General features: G+C 35.8%; 1 protein-coding gene across 2 annotated transcripts; it reads right to left on the bottom strand.

Annotated features, from left to right (window-relative positions):
* Positions 1-1,179: 1,179 nt before the first annotated feature.
* On the bottom strand, positions 1,180-16,252 carry LOC140169706 (galactosylceramide sulfotransferase-like). 2 transcript variants are annotated; one of them, XM_072193003.1, is made up of 5 exons: positions 16,014-16,252; positions 14,279-14,504; positions 6,422-6,531; positions 5,813-6,346; positions 1,180-3,978 (listed from the first exon to the last, which is right to left on the bottom strand). In XM_072193003.1, the coding sequence occupies exons 2-5, from the start codon at positions 14,473-14,475 to the stop codon at positions 3,215-3,217; spliced, it is 1,605 nt and encodes a 534-aa protein (XP_072049104.1). In that variant the 5' UTR covers positions 14,476-14,504; positions 16,014-16,252; the 3' UTR covers positions 1,180-3,214. The 2 variants fall into 2 exon arrangements, with proteins under 2 accessions (XP_072049104.1, XP_072049103.1); XM_072193002.1 differs by having other exon boundaries at positions 5,813-6,531.
* Positions 16,253-16,765: the final 513 nt, after the last annotated feature.

Below are 16,765 nucleotides of genomic sequence, written 5' to 3' on the forward strand. Positions count from 1 at the left end.
CTAATAAACTTATTTATATGTATGAAGTTTTCATAAATCATTCCAAAGTCTAAAAAAATTGAAAAATCTAAAAAAAAAAAAAAAAAATCGGACAAATCCCAGAAATTGAGGAGGGAGGGGACGAGAACCAAAATATTAATTTTACACGGCCTAACCAAAGAGACAACTATAACTGTAAAATAGAGACAATTAAAATGGGAAACAAGTTCGTGATTGTGTGTTATATGATTATTTTGTACATGTGTTTTATTTATCAGTAATAACGACTGCTCAGTGCCAGAAGTTGGTAAGAGCAATAGCTGCCCTGTGAATATTTTGGCTATTTACACATAGTACATTGTACTCATCTACACATGGCAGCTATTACACTTACCCAGTTCTTGCACTGAGCAGTCGATAAAATTTCTCGCGAACTATACCGTAAAAACTCGATAGTAAGTATATGTGCTTACTATCGAGCGCTTTTGAAAAAATGAAATTGTAGGGCCTACCGGCCGGCGCGTTACCGACTGAGCTAATGGGTTGAGACACGCATGTGCAGGTTTACTTGTTGGTATGAATGTTTTAAGCGCTCGATAGTAAGCACATGTGTTAACTGTCGAGTTTTTACGGTATTGTGCTATTCCATTTAAAATCCACACACCTACCGTGGAAGATTTCAATGCCCTCTCAATTCTAGTATGCATCAATAGGTGCATCATGTTGCCTGTTTCCCGTTTTGGATTTGATAGAATTTGGGCCATATGGAATTCCATTTCGTATGGAATTCCAAATCTTCCACACCTTTGCTACTGCGTTTGGATCCGACATCAATCAAGTTGTTATAGGCCTACATTTGGTTGTTATTACATAATTTTCCTCCAAGGGGTGTGTTTTTTTAAATGGAATTGCCTATTGTATCGCAATATCCCAACTGAGGGTTTAGAACCCAAATGTTATTTTTTTAGTATAAAAATATGAATCTTTCTTGGAATGTTATGTTTTTGAATACAGGCCATAGACACAAAAATATGACATACAGTCTGCAAAGTAACGCAGCTGTTATAAATAGGCCTATGGCTGCAGAACTAGTAATCATGGTAATTGTTTCCACAATATTTCAACATAGAAAGAAGGATGCTTTATTTGCGCGTATTTTGGTACCCCATTTGTTTGTTTGTTTATTGTTTGTTGTTTGTCGTTCAATATTAACAACACAGTAGTGCTTTTAAAAGAAAAATGACAGAAAGTTGCAATTTACAGCGATCAATAGTTTTTACGCACGCATTGTGGCACGTAAAACCCACCATTATTTTCCGCGCTGACTTCAAATCAATAGGGAGATTGCGATTTCGAAACGTAGGTATCGGACGTTCTCATCTTCTCTGGTTGACCTATTCAAAACCACTCTCCTGTATCGAAGCGAGGTCACGTATTTAGACAGTTTTGAAGATTTTCCACGTGCAAAATCAACGTAGATACCTCTTTGAAAATGTACAAAATTGGTCCATTTCACAATGTTAAAGACAGTCAAGGATAATGAACATACAAAGGAAAGTCTAATAATGATCATTTTCGTTTGTAACAAATCATTATAATAAACATAAAGGTGCAGCGATGTGTTAAAAATTGACTAAATTTATACGCGATGTCCATACGCAGAGATTGCCCATTGAAATGTGTGTGATACTTTGCGTATAGACATGATAGACATTGCGATTTCACATTTTGGATTCCAACATGGAATAAAACGCAGGTGCTACGTTGAAATATGCTGATTTTACCTCATGTCGAAGTTCGTGCAACGTGCCCAATTTTCAGGACGAAAAAGTCTCATTTTGAAAGTAAAGTCTTGATATATGGATGTGGTGGTCCTTAATCTACCAAAACACATGTTTTTGGGCAACTATAACATTTGGGGAGCACAAAAATACAATTTTAAGTTTAAGCAGCATCTTGGTTTTTAAACAAAATCAAAATCGTGCTGTTTGAATTAGGCAGAGACTCGGTAGCCTGCGCTACTACCATTACTTTTTCAATCACTATGCCCTCTATTGACCTAGATCAGATATTATAGTAGCTTATATTATAGTCTTTGTTTCAGGCGCCATGTTCTCCTTCGTGACGAATGAGCAAAAACCAGTTTGGAACCGAGTCTAGCAATATTTAACACCGTATTAACGTACGTAAAAACCAGAGAAGATAAAAACGTACGGTCCACGTGCTGCGTTTGTAACATCGCAATCTCTGTAATACAAATAGCTGCAACTTTTAAATTTGGGTATTTGTCTTTAAAAACAATGCTGTGATGTTAATATTAAAAGCAAATGGACGAATAGGGTATCAAAATACGCATAAATAAATCGTCCTTCTTTCATATGTTAAAATATTGTGAAAACTATTATTAGTTCTGAAGTTATAGGCGTATTTATAACAGCTGCGTTACTTTTTGTGCAGTCTTTACTATAGACATGGCACAGTAACCATGATAACGGGTGTGTCCGCTAGCTTCAAGGTTCATAGTCCGAAACATAAAATAGCTAACATCTTAAACATATAAACTTACCCATATAACTCTAACCATAACCCTGGTCCTAACCCGTACCTTCAAACTATAGAGAGCCCTTTTTATTCTTTTCGTAAACGTTATCAATAAAGCTTCAATACATCATATGGTAAAAGCGGGGACTTCAAAAGGGTTATCCCGTCAGTCAGAACAGTCAGTACTTAAATGAAGGTCCACTACTCAGAATTCTAAGTATCGTAGTAGGCAGTTTTAATTTCACTAGGTCCACTAGTCCCGCCACTAGTGAGAAGACTTCCTGGTTCTTGGTACCATGTACTACCGTACGGAAAGCATTATGGGACGTGGAGCCATAGGCGTAGATCCGGGGGAGGGATGGTCCATACAATCATCCCCCCTCAATGTTGACGCCTGATAATGGGTTTCTGACCAAATTAACCTCATATTTGCCCATTTTAACCCCAAAATTAATCGCGCACATTTAATCTACTTTTACACCATATTTCATCAGTTTAGCTTCAAAATAGCAAAAATTTGCGCGCAGCGCGCATTTATATCATAAACTAATTCTGTCGCCAAAGGGTGCTGGATTGACTATACTTCAAAGATTTTTTTTTCCAACTTCATCCCCCCAATGTCAAAAAGAAATCTACGCCACTGCGTGGAGCACTGCACTGTTCCAACTCACTACTAGTATATCATGTAGACCTGTCACAAGTTTCGTTTCAATCCGGGACGTCTCAGTTTCTGCTTCTGCTTCAGCATCATCAGATAATCATACGCAGGGTACGTCATTCGTGCGCATGTCCGTTTATTCTTAGCATTTGGTTTCAAAACATATCTCTTAATCACTGTTTTGCCACCAAGTTCACTAACCGACTTCGTTCCTTGCAAACAATCCTCCGATAAATCGTCTATCATTTTATTTAAAATCTTTACTTCAGTTTGCATTCTTTGCACGCCATACTCTTCTATTTGTCTGTGTAGCGTCCTGTTAAAATGTAAATATAATTTAAAATCCCCAGCATGCCAGGTTAAAAGATGTTTTTCCGTCTGTTTGGGAATTTCCTTAACTAGAGAATTGTCTCTTTTGTTGCTGCTAAAATAAACTATTTCTTCCATGTCCCAGCACATCAATTCCTTAAGAAGTATTAACGATTCTTTCAAATATTCTGCGATTAGTATCAAATCAAACGAATCCTCGATGAATTTGATGTAATCATCAATTTTGTCTGGTGTTGCCAGATCGTTTTTATGTAAACCTAAATCGTACAGGACGGGATTTAAACCACTATGACGAGGATTTCCACCTTCATGTTTATCGTATAGTTCCTGGGCGCGAGATGCGAAACCTTCTAGTGATGTGTGATACCGGTTATTGAAGGAATAGTAGCTGAACATACTTTCGAATTGCTTAGGTGGATATCGCAGAATGCTGATGTATTTCGTGTTTGCTGGCATGATCCTGGCCATATCTGCGAAAAGTGAAAATGGTGTGAAAATAAAATCATATCTATAACTAGGTTATTTATTCCAAACCCTTTAAGGGGTACTACACCCCTGGCCAATTTTGTGCCTATTTTTGCATTTTCTCAAAAATTATAGCGCATTGGTGACAGGTAAGATATGTATATTATAGGGGCAAAGACTACAACTATTGCACTGAAAATTCAGCAACTCAAGGCAAGTAGTTATTGATTTATTTATCAAATATTGGTTTTCCCTCATTTTTGACTGTAACTCCAAAATTTTCAGTGCAGTAGTTGGAGTCCTTGCTCCTACAATATACATATCTTACTTGTCACCAATGCGCTATAATATTTGAGAAAAATGCAAAATAGGCACAAAATTGGGGAGGGGTGTAGTACCCCCCCCCCCCTTTAAGCCGGGCTTTAAGCACACAAAACGTTTTAAAGCGCTTTCATGAACTTTTCGTATCCGACATGTAAATGTTATTAAAACGTTCCAACCAAAACCAAAATGATAAAAAAAAACCTAATTTAATTCAATTTAACAATCTACTTAAATGACAATCTTGGAATTTATTAACTGAAAAATAAGATATCCGATCAAAAACAATAAAACAATTGTTTTTAGTGAGATATTCTTGGATTTATCAAAAGCCTTTGACGCTATTGATCACAATATTTATTATACAATTAGTAGGTTTTTAGCGGGTTCGCCGTCGGACAAGTGTAGAACGGTTAAGGGTACATGTAGACAGTAGACGCAGTATTGTTGGTCGAAATATCTATTTTCATTATTTAAATCAATATATTATTGAAAGATAACACTTCGATGTCTGCAAAAGTTTATAATACAAATCATATACTTTGAAAACTTGCTTGATTTATCGTTGTAAATGAGTTATGTACGTTTATGTAAGTGTTGCAGGTGTTTCAGCCCTCCTACAACATAACTCAAGAACCACATGACCTATCTGTGATATTTGAATTCTTCTACACACTCCCTATGGAATGAGCAATGCGTTTTTTTACAAAGCTGACTACCATAATTGCTGTGAACAACACTTTAAAATAGTGTCTAACCTTAAGCACACAAAACGTTTTAAAGCGCCTTTATAGCTTTTCATAATCCGACATTTAAATGTTATTAAAACATTCCAACCAAAAAAATAATAAACAATTTAATTACGACATAAACAATCTACTTAAATGACAATCTTGGAATTTATTAACTGAAAAGTAAGTTACCTGATCGAAAACAATAAAATAAGCTAAACAACTTTTGAGATATTCTTGGATTTGTCAAAAGCCTTTGACACTATTGATCACAATATTTTACATAAACAATTAGTGAGTTTTTAGCGGGTTCGCGGTCGGACGGACAAGTTTAGAACTGTCAAGAGTTCGTCAGGAGTATAGCTCTAACTTCTTCAGGACAAGATACCTAAGAATGAGACACGTAGACCGTATCTTGCCTACTGATGGCTCTGAACAGAACCGTTCACTAAAGACTGTCCCTCGTCAACAGAGAACAAGCAGCCATGTACTATTTGGCAGTATTTGCTAATGTAAAAGGTTTGGTGGCTCCAAAAATAGCTGTTCATCCGTTCACTGAAGACTGCCCCAGTGCCCCTTATCAACAGAGAACATGCAGACATCGCTTATCTGCTAATGTAAAAGGTTTAGTGGCTCTGAAAAGAGCCGTTCACTGAAGGCTGCCCCTTGTCAACAGAAAACAAGCAGACCTTGCATCTGCCAAATTTAACAATTTTGTGGCTGGGTGTTGACCTCACTTGTGCTAAACAAATTGAACAGAACCCATCTCTTTTAGCTCAATACTTACTTTCTTTATGAAATCTGGCGTGGTTTGCCAATATGTTGTATCCACCTGGTGTCTGTAGAACAAACTTGGGATGAAAATAAGCTGGATTGCCCATGTATACATCGACTGCAGGAAGCACGAAGGAAAGACCACGAACATCCCCAAAACGATAGAGTATATTTTGAAGCGTAGAACTGCCTGTTTTGTGGGTTTTCAACAAAACTATATTCTTGTGTGGTTCACATTGGTTTTTAGGCTGATAAATTTGCATCGATGTCGTGTGATTCTTTGAAGGGATATGTATTGTTTTATCCTCCTGGTCTATTTTGGGATGAGAATTTGTACTGTTATTCAAATTTGGTAAATTGACACTCTTATGATCTGAGCTAGGATTGACGTCATTATTTGGGGCGATCTTTTTCTCTATCTCTGGTTCCTTTGGTAAATCGTTCGGATTGACTATGTCGGGAAAGACGTTTGGTTCTGGATTGGTTTGTTTATTTTCCATTTCTGGTTCTTTTGGTGAATCATTTGAGTTCGGGTTTGCTATGTTGGGTTCTGGATTGGTTGGTTTCTTTTCCATATCTGGTTCCTTTGGTGAATCATTTAAGTTTGGATTTGCTTTGTTAGGAAAGACTTTTGGTTCTGGATTGTCTGGTTTTCTGTCAAAATTCTTATTCTGCTGTAATTCACGAAGTGAGAACTCCTTTGGTTTGTCATGTTTGTGTTCATTTGTGTGTCTGAAAAACGAAAAGAAAAAAGAAATTGAGATGTATTGGTACAATATTATTATAGCGTCCTACATACCGTCGAGTCATAGAAAACTATAAAACATCCACTTATATTATACTAACTGTAGAATAGAACGCCGGGAAGACAACACAGAGTGCAAGACATATAGTGATAAGTCATTGGTCTCTACCGCGGGGCTCGGCTCGCCGAACTGCGGTACTTCAGACTGAACTTCAGTCGCGTATGTCTGTTGAAAGTAGGCCTAATCTGGTATAGAGGTTAGGGAACAAACCAAAAGATCGACGACGTCCTATAAAAGAAACTACAACTCTGGCGGAAATTCGTTGCCACACCAGCACGTTCTGGTGTTAAAAGCACGCAATCGAAGCTAAATATGTGATAGTTCCGTATTATTTTGTATAATAGTTGCAAATGCACATTCAGATTTACACTTGCCCCTTCCCCACCCCCCATTTTGCAATGTTGGGAGACTGTAATGTAGAAATGATGACGATTTTGTCCAAATCAACATTGCAATAGGGGAGCGGGGAAGGATGTTGGCCAATTAACGCTCAGGTGTGGCAACCTTTTTCGCCAAGGTTGTCTCTGCCGAATGCAAAATATTTCATCTAAATTTCGTTTTTGTCTCATAACTCAAAAACGGTATGTCGCATGATCTTCATATTGCACACGATTTGGGAGTAGATAATATTCTTTTGAATCATAATACAATTGTTGACAAAGTACTTGGTTTATTTAGGGAGTGGTCCCTCAAATCACCATTTATGCTAAATTACACACATTTCGTAAGTAGGGTTCTAAACTGCATGATTTTCTGTTAAATATCAGTAACGGAAAATCGTATCAAGTTGCTGCTACACACAGGTTTTTAGTGGATACTGTCCGTTTTATCCATGTTACAATTAAGCGTTAATAACTTTTTCATATCATTTTCACGCGGACCGGCCTATGTATATTATTAATTATTAAGATGCCAAAATAATGCAAAATGTGTCAAAAAACCTTCTCATTTGCCATTACACGCTGTCTACTGAATATAGTACACCGAAAATGTCATCATTTTTGAATGATGATGAAATAGCGCGAAGTTTTTAAGGATACATACTCTTGAATTCCATCCAACTTGTCCATGTTTTACATTTTTGCATATTTATGAAGTACATAAATGTATTCAACACTTCAGATATTCAATTTGCAAAATTTGTGCCTAAAAAGTGCTTTTAAAAATGATTGTAGTATATTAATTTTTACCCTACATAATGTTGTTTCTAGGTGAGGCAATTGGGATTGCCAGACCCAGCCATAAACATTTCTAAGACAGCTGACCATAAAAATCCCTCTCATTCACAATATGCATTAGCACAAGGCAGAGAAAATCCATAAAAATCAATATATTCAGACAATGACATAACACCAGCCCTGTTTCAGCATTATTGAACACCATCCCACAATTCACCTGCTTTTGACACCTCTTGATCTAAATAGCAGTGTATTATAATACATGTTAGTTTGTCACACATCAGCACACATGTATTGACTGCATTGATTTGTGGGAAGTGCTTTGACTTGAAAGATTAGGCTCTTCACCAACCTTCAAAAGAATTCATTACTGTACTGTTGTATGCATGGCTAGTTGTCAATAGTGTGACTTGTAAATGAGGCTTTTGTGTGGGTCAAATACTTGAGGTCAATTCTGGGCACCATTTTGAAAACAATGTGCTTTTTATATGACTGGAGACATTTGAGATTTGGTCTATTTAACCTGTTCTTGAACCTGGATTTGGATATAATATATATGATGTATACATTTTGCTTGGGATATAAATGGTGAGTACAATTGAGATGGTAAACTTAGAACTGATTTGACACATACTGGCAAAACAGGTACCTGAATCATAAAAATTATTGAAACGGAAGCTTTTGAAAAAGTGTGTGATTTGGCAGAATGGTGGCAAGAAATGTTACTATTTTTCATCACTGCTGTAGTTTGGACATACAAACTTGGTACCTATGGTTTAAGTAGGATTCAGTGATATATTGCAGCTAGTTTAAAATAAAAAATATGGGTCAAGAAAGAAAATGGAAGAACTTTAATGAATAAGCTTATGGCCAAATGTGGAGCACTGAAAAGTTACGTTTTCTAGAACTTATAAATTATATTTCGGAGGTTCATATACCAAAGTTTGATAGCAAGAATGTAATTATGGAATGTTTGATATAGGCCTACAATTTGGTAGAGAAATCGGTGTGAAGTATGGTATGATATCAACAGGCCTAAAATAAAATAGCGAGTGGTGATAGCGGGGACCCAAGTCATAGGCTTCCAGTGAAAATCTGATTAAGGCTATAAAAATAATAATGGGAAAGTAATAATATATAAGCATTTACCTTTAAGATGAGGTATAACTTTTATTTTTCCGATGATTATTTCTGGGCCAAATTTGATACTTAATGTGGCAAATTCATCCCATTTTTTTGCTCAAAACCTCAAAAGAGGCAGTAACCTTAAGTTAAAACTATTAGGCCAACAATAATACGAAGGATTAAGGGATCTTAAATGAGCGTTTATTGCGTTTCGACAGTATTTTTTGTGGGACATGAGAGCACCTCAGACCTATCGAATTGCATTCTGAATACGAAGCATGTCTTTCTGATACCAAATAATTTTCATTTTTGAAAATCACAATATAATACAAATTTTATGACAAATTATAAAAATTTGATATTTTTCAAATTTTTGATATATAACAGTCCTCGAAGTAAATTATATAAATCTAATGATATATTCTTAAAGTGCATGTAGCAGGGAGAAAAAGCCGACGGTCAATCGAAAATTTTGACCTTTCATATTGAAGATATGGATTTTTTTCCCAAAAAGACCTAATTTTTTTGGTGTTTTGGGGAAAAAATCCATATCTTCAATAAGAAAGGTCAACATTTTCAATTGATCGTCGGCTTTTCATCCCACCTACATACACTTTAAGTATAAATCATCAGATTTATAAAGTTTACTTCAAGTACTGTTAAATATCAAAATATCAATTTTAATGATTTGCCATAAAATGTGTATTTAATTGCGAATTTCAAAAATCAAAATTATTTGATATCAGAATGACATTCTTCGTATTCAGAATGCAATTCGATATGTCTGACGTGCTCTAATGTCCCACAATAAATGCTGTCCAAACGTTCATACCCCACCCCTTAAGAGAGAAAAAAAATTAATGTTAACAAAACTAACAGCGGGGTTCGAACCCGTGGCCTGTAGTTTAGAAGTCGGCGCCTTTACCGCCGAGACACGGAGAAGTGGATGAATTCCAAGCCATATCTAATATATTAATGTTAGTTTAAAATTATGCAATGCATATGGTATCAAATTGACCTGAAACGTCTCCAATACACATAATTTCATCGATTTACAACGATTGTATATGTTGGCAATGTATTTAGGGTTATAAAAAATAAACTTGGAATTTTGATTCACCACCTTTCTCCACGTTGGACAAATCTTAAATAAAGAAAATAATCTAAATTTCTTTTAATTTGTTTGTGTCGACCGTCGACCGTTAAATCATCAACCTCATCTCCATATGTGCAATGTGTTACTGATCTTAAATGCATTTGTATGACAGGTTAATTCTACTATGAGGTTATAACATCTCTGTATTAGGTTAAACCAACCAGAACGGCATAACAATTGAAATTGTAGGTGAATGAGAATTAAATCACCTGTTTGAGTGTACATATACGCATTGCATAATTTTAAATTAACATTAATACATTAGAAATGCTCACGAATTCAACGACTTCTTCTTGGCTCAGCGATTAAGTCGCCGCCTTGAAATCTATAGATCAGTGAGATCGGGGGTTCGAATCCGTCTGATGACTTTTCTATGATTATAATTGTCCTCTTCTGATCCTTGCTATTATTATTATTATTAGGTCTAATACTTAAACTTCACGCTATTTCGTCATCATTAAAATAGTTTTAACATTTTGCGTGTACTATCTTCAGTAGACAGCATGTAATGGCGATTGATTTTTTTCACATATTTTGCATTATTTTGGCATCTTTATAAATAAAAGGACACATAGACCAAGCCATGTATAAATTACATAAAAATAGTTGTATTTAATACAGAGTACATAAACAGGCTAAGACTTTGTGAAAATTGCACGTGAATCCGGCATTCCGTTCTAAAGATATGAACGAAAACGTAATTTCAGATGATTTTTTTATATGTTATTAGAGGCAACTCTGGCGGAAATTCGTTGCCACACCAGCACGTTCTGGTGTTAAAAGCACGCAATCGAAGCTAAATATGTGATAGTTCCGTATTATTTTGTATAATAGTTGCAAATGCACATTCAGATTACACTTGCCCCTTCCCCACCCCCCATTTTGCAATGTTGGGAGACTGTAATGTAGAAATGATGACGATTTTGTCCAAATCAACATTGCAATAGAGGGAGCGGGGAAGGATGTTGGCCAATTAACGCTCAGGTGTGGCAACCTTTTTCGCCAAGGTTGTAGTTTCGTTTAGGGGGAGGGGGTAAAAATACTCGATTACGTTTGTTAAAAAACATCGGTCTGAAGAATATGTCATTATATATTTTGTAAGCTTTTCTTCATCGAAGTCGTTTTTGTACCAAAAACAAACATTGCAAAACCGTTTAAAATGTTTACTAATAGTAATAAATAAATGCAAAAATATCGTATCTGCGGTGATACGACTTTCGTGCACCATTATAGATAATGACCTTTATTATTAGGCCTATGCAATATCACATGCGCACATTTCATAAAACATGATTTGCGTTGTCTCTTCAGTGGGTAGAGGTGTGTAGGCCTACACTGAAAGTGTGAAAACCTATTCATGGTAAAGGTAAATCATTGCACATCTCCCCATTGAAAACACAGTATGCACGGTTGACCACAAAACATAAAGAATAATAGGATTTACTTTTCTATTATATGGTGAATCGTTGGAAATGCGTGCTTGTCTACATGCGCGTATTGGGGGGGGGGGCTTTGGGGGCGCCAGCCCCCCGGGGTCAAAGCAGGGGGCGGCCAAAACAAAGGGGCGGCCAAAGAGGGGCGGCGGAAGGAGAAGGGGCGGCAAAAAGAATTAGTAAAGAAAAAAGGGCGGAAAATGTGAAAAAATTGTACTATAGGCCTACATCAAAATGTGTTGCTTTTGGGGCGGTAGCGCCTCTAAATCCTTTTTTTTTTTTTTCCTCTTCACTTTTTCAAGCAACCGTAAAAAAAAAATTGGGGCAACGTTTTCGGGCTGTTGAGGAAGGGGCGGCAAAATTGGATTTTCTTCAGCCCCCCGGGGAAGGGGCGGCCACGGTGCGCCACTGGTCTATGTGTGTAAATCGTTATGATTCACCATTTTGACCATCCTAACCATGGTGTATTTAAAATGTTTAATGAACACAATTTCACACATTAGGCTGATTTTCTTAAATGTTGGGTAAGTAATGTTTTTTAAAACAATAAATGCGCATAGCCTGTGCGTATCTCTGCCTTCCTATCACTCGCTCTCTCTTCCTCGTCCCCTCCCACCCTCCGATTTATCACACAGTGGTAAATTTGTGACATTTAAATACATAACATCAAATTTACGAGTAATGTTTGTTTTTAGCTGAATATAACATTTTAACCCCTTCTCTAAATTAATTATACCACATGTTCATATGCTTAATTAACATAGCACATAAACCATTAAGGTCTGTATTTGTGTGTACAAAACGCTATGTTAAATCTATACTAACTGACTGCTATCAAAATATTCATTGATTTCCTCCATATTTTGTGGGATGATAGCAAATTATGTTTCTGACATGTGTTCCAAATTGCATTAAAATCGATGGCGTAACTGCAGAGTTATTGTCCAAAAACTAAAATCAGATGATTTTGCTAAGTAATTTTGTAGACATTCCCGGAAAAATGTGTTCGAACACCTACTGTGATTCCCATGTTCTTCTTAGTATAGTGCGCACGCTATATGAGTCACTGGAAACTAAGAATTATAATAGAGTTCTCTCAATGTTCATCTGAAGCATATCCCCTCCCCTTTCCCCACCAATCAATGTTGGGAGAAGATATGGTGAAGATGAGCATATATTGGGCATGCCAACGTTGTACGAGGGTAGAAGGGGGACCATTTCCAATAATATTAACTTTGGGACCGACACTTTGGAACTCGTTCCCCCATGATATTAAAGCGGCTCGAAATTTAAATTCTTTTAAAAAGCGTTTGTCGTCTTTTCTCATGGAGAAAAATCTAAGCATATAATATATCTTTGTTGTAAATTATGTATCAGTATTTGGTACATGTATATAATTGGTTTAGGATTTGTTGAAACTATTTTTCTTATCACATCCGTAATTCTGACTTATTGATCAAATGATTTATTTTTGTGAGTTATTTTCCTACATTACCTTGCTTTTGTTGCTTGAGACATCTGTTTGTGTGTGTGTGTAAATGTATGTATCTGTATTTGAGTGTAATTCTTAATTTCTGTAATTCTAGTATTATATTAATTAGCCTAATATTTCTTTTAAGGTGGTGTAACGCTCAATTCAGGCTTTTGCCTTTTTGTTACATCTCCGCCATCTTTTTTAAATTCTATTTTGCCGTTTTGTTAAATTTGCTTGCATGTATTTTGATATGATGGAAATAAATAAAATATGTGTATGTATGTAATAAGGCCTTTAAAGTGTTCGAACAATATTTTCTAAGATTGTAGTTATGTTTATAGGACGTCATCGATCTTTTGGTTTGTTCCCTTATAGTCAAAATACTGAGAGCCGCTTTACTTTATAAAGCTAACGATTATAGGTTACTTTACATATACCAAAATATATTTGGTCAATTTTACTGAAATATTTGACACCCTGTATATAGGTGCGGTGGCGTTGGAGTGAAATGGAAAACCCCAGGCACTGGAAAAGCCACTATTTATTAGTATGAGGTATCTACGGCGATATACTTTACAGGGTGTACAATGAAAAGCGGGTCCAACGAATGTGGTGGTATTTTAAAAAGTGTTTTCACATTGAAAACTTTACCCTGAAACCATTTTAAGATATCTTTAAAACTGGTTTATCAAATGAGCTCTGGTTTTCTGCAACTTATAGCTATCGACATGGCTTTCAAGCAAACAGCAAACACTGAATTAACATTATGAAAAAAACGTTTTCAAATATCACAATATTCGTCAGAGCCCGCGTTTAGGAGGACACACTAAGTGTACGAATATTATTGTAAATCCAAGTGTTTAGGGTTTCTGTAACACTTTTTAAACACTGCAAGATGTTTAATTTTTCATTTACACAGTAAAGGTACAGGACACCTAAACACCTATACACCAAAGTTAACACATAAACCAGAAGAGTAAACACATGAGAGTATTTAGATTCTAAACATTCAACATGTTTACTTTCATATTGTTCGGAAAGTAAATGCACATGTGTTTACTTTGTAAACATTTGGTGTGTTTACATTCTGAACAATTTTGAAAGTAAACATGTTGAATGTTTAAAATCCAAATACTCTCATATGTTTTCTCTTTGTGTAGTATGTGTTTACTTTGGTGTTTAGGTGTTTAGGTGTCCTATACCTTTACTGTGTAAATGAAAAATTAAACACCTTGCAGTGTTAAAAAGGTGTTACAGAAACCCTAAACACTTGGATTTACAGTGAAAGCTCGAATAACAATACTAACCGATTCAAAATTGCGGCACTATCATTGTTCACTGAAGATGATGCAGCGGCTTCTTCGTCAGGTGAGTCGGAAGCTGAGTAGCCTACAATACTTCTTGGTACCAGCGAATACGTTGTAGTATAGGAGAATATTATCATGGCAACAGACGCTAATGTACCTAGCAACAAGGTTGCTATGAAGATCTTCGGTATATTCATGATTGAGTGTAAGTGGTGCTCGAAGTTTTCTGGAAAAATTAAAAAAAGATTTAAAAAAAAAGAAAAAACACGTACGTTTATTGAGATTATGTACATATCCGTCTAGATTAAACGATGTCGAAGCCGTTAGTTGGAGGTGAACATGACCCTTTTTTTATTTTTTTTTTATTTGATTTGTTCGGGTTTTTGACAACCCTGGATAACCCAAGAAAGCCTCTATTGAAGCTTATTTCCATTGGGGTCCATTTGAACACCGGGACGGGTTGGGAACAGTCAGGGGTTAACACCCTACTCTTTTCGAAACTGGCTGCGAGATACATGTACAGGTATGGCTCTCTGTACACGGGACCGACGGCTTAACGTCCCCTCCGAAGGACGGAGTACTTTCATGATTCATTTACCCAATTCTAAATGAACCATGGGAGAGCGGAAGTCTGAATTTAATCTACAGAAGTTGCCAATTCATTTCAGACTTTTTTCCAAGTCAATATCCCAGCAAATCGCCACCGCCGGGAATCGAACCCGGGACCTCATGCACTAAAGGCAAGTACCCTAACCATTGCGCCACGCTCTCCCTAACGGTGTTTGCACTCAAATATAGAGACAAATAAAGCTGACACACAAGAGGAATAGTATGAGTTGTATACAGGAGCCCTACAGGTTATAACAAGGCTCGATAAGGGGTGTGAATGATTTTTCTCGGGATGGTGAAAATCGCCTAAAACTTTCGTATTGCAATGTTGACTATAAATACAATGCGATTTCCTATTAGATCAATGCATATTAATATTATAAAAGTACCGTATATTTTTTTATTTACATGGATGAAACGGGAAAATTGTGGGCTCCTTTCATTCCACTCACCTCAGGGGGGGGTGAGGAGGCACTCAAGTTTCACAATATACAAATTAATTTGTAATTTTTAATTAATTTTTCATTGATTTTTAATATGCAATTTTGCGTGATTTCTTCCAATTGCAGTCACAAAATTCAAAGACTCAAAATTAAGAGTATAGTAAATTTATTTTTTATGTTTAATTTTGATTTTAAAGGTATTACTATTAGAAATATGTTTTGTGCAAGTCGTTGGGCTTGATTGTGACAGCAAACGAAAAATACCCTAAAATGCATATATGTGGCCCTTATTTCCCAAAAAATTGGCCAAATATTAAAATTTAACTTGAATTACAGGTTAGAACTATTTGAATGATAGGTATGTGGGATGGGGTCACAGTTAACGATTCTTTTAAAATAAGAAAATACTGTACAGTGTACATGTACATGTGTAAATGCCGAATGAATTGGCACGCACTTGATGAATACTTCTTGTAGATTATTTAATATATACACACCCGATTTTGTCCGAATATTCAGTCCCAGAGCAAAATATTCATTAGTGGCATGTAGCTCGAGATGTTCTTATATCTATTTTCTTACTGTATGACATGTAGCTAACACTCGCTATTATATTATCACATGCAGTGGTAGAAATATCTGAGACTATTCAGGTATAATAGTCTCAGGAAATATATACGTACCAGTTGGTGTTTACCAAGAAGTTCGAAATATTAAATTCATCCTGCTGGTCTGTGTAGTGACATCTTTAAATGCATCCTCATCATGTTTTCGTTTCTTGATGCCACTTTATTACATTTTCTTGCCAATTTTCTTCCAATTAGACAAGTCGACACTTCAAATCCATTTTAAGCCTATGTATGGTATACACGGTATTTTGCTTTTGCTTACACGTACACAGTACACTGACTGCACTGGCTATAATCATTTACCAGTCTGATCAGTTCAGCATATTTACCTATTCAAATTGCACGAATCAATAAATTCGAATAATAGTATTCTTATTTGCTTTCACAGCGTGCAGATGTCTTAAGATTTTAATATTCTTAAGATCAAACTTGGTGTTAGTGCCGATTATTTGGAAGCTCTATTGCGTGTAAATGATGTAGGCCCGGTTGTAAGGCGCAAAAAATAGCTTGATTGATGTTCCAACCCGAATGACGCTTAAATATGTTTTTTAAAATATTACTTTTTCAGATTTTTTTTCAAATATAACAAAAATAAGAAAATGTTTATTTCAGTAGTATATATTATTTTGAAAAACTAGATGGTTTTGTCGTAACTGGTATGTCTTGTATGAACTATATATATATAGTATGTCTCGTTCGTGTTAAAACTGTAATAATGTCATCTTTGTTACTCCTTATTTTGCACTGAATTTCAGCCTTATTAAAGCCATTATTATAATATTTCTGTAAAAATACGTTTACGTTTA

This window comes from Amphiura filiformis, chromosome 14 (genome assembly GCF_039555335.1).
Source record: "Amphiura filiformis chromosome 14, Afil_fr2py, whole genome shotgun sequence".
Classification (NCBI taxonomy): Eukaryota; Metazoa; Echinodermata; class Ophiuroidea; order Amphilepidida; family Amphiuridae; genus Amphiura; species Amphiura filiformis.

Coding starts and splice junctions, on each gene's coding strand:
- LOC140169706 (XM_072193002.1), bottom strand. CDS start 14,475: ATGAATATACCGAAGATCTTCATAGCAACCTTGTTGCTAGGTACATTA. Junction 6,532..14,278: donor AGTGCCGCAATTTTGAATCG/GTTAGTATTGTT, acceptor TTCGTTTTTCAG/ACACACAAATGAACACAAAC. Junction 3,979..5,812: donor CGCCAGATTTCATAAAGAAA/GTAAGTATTGAG, acceptor CACTTTTCGCAG/ATATGGCCAGGATCATGCCA.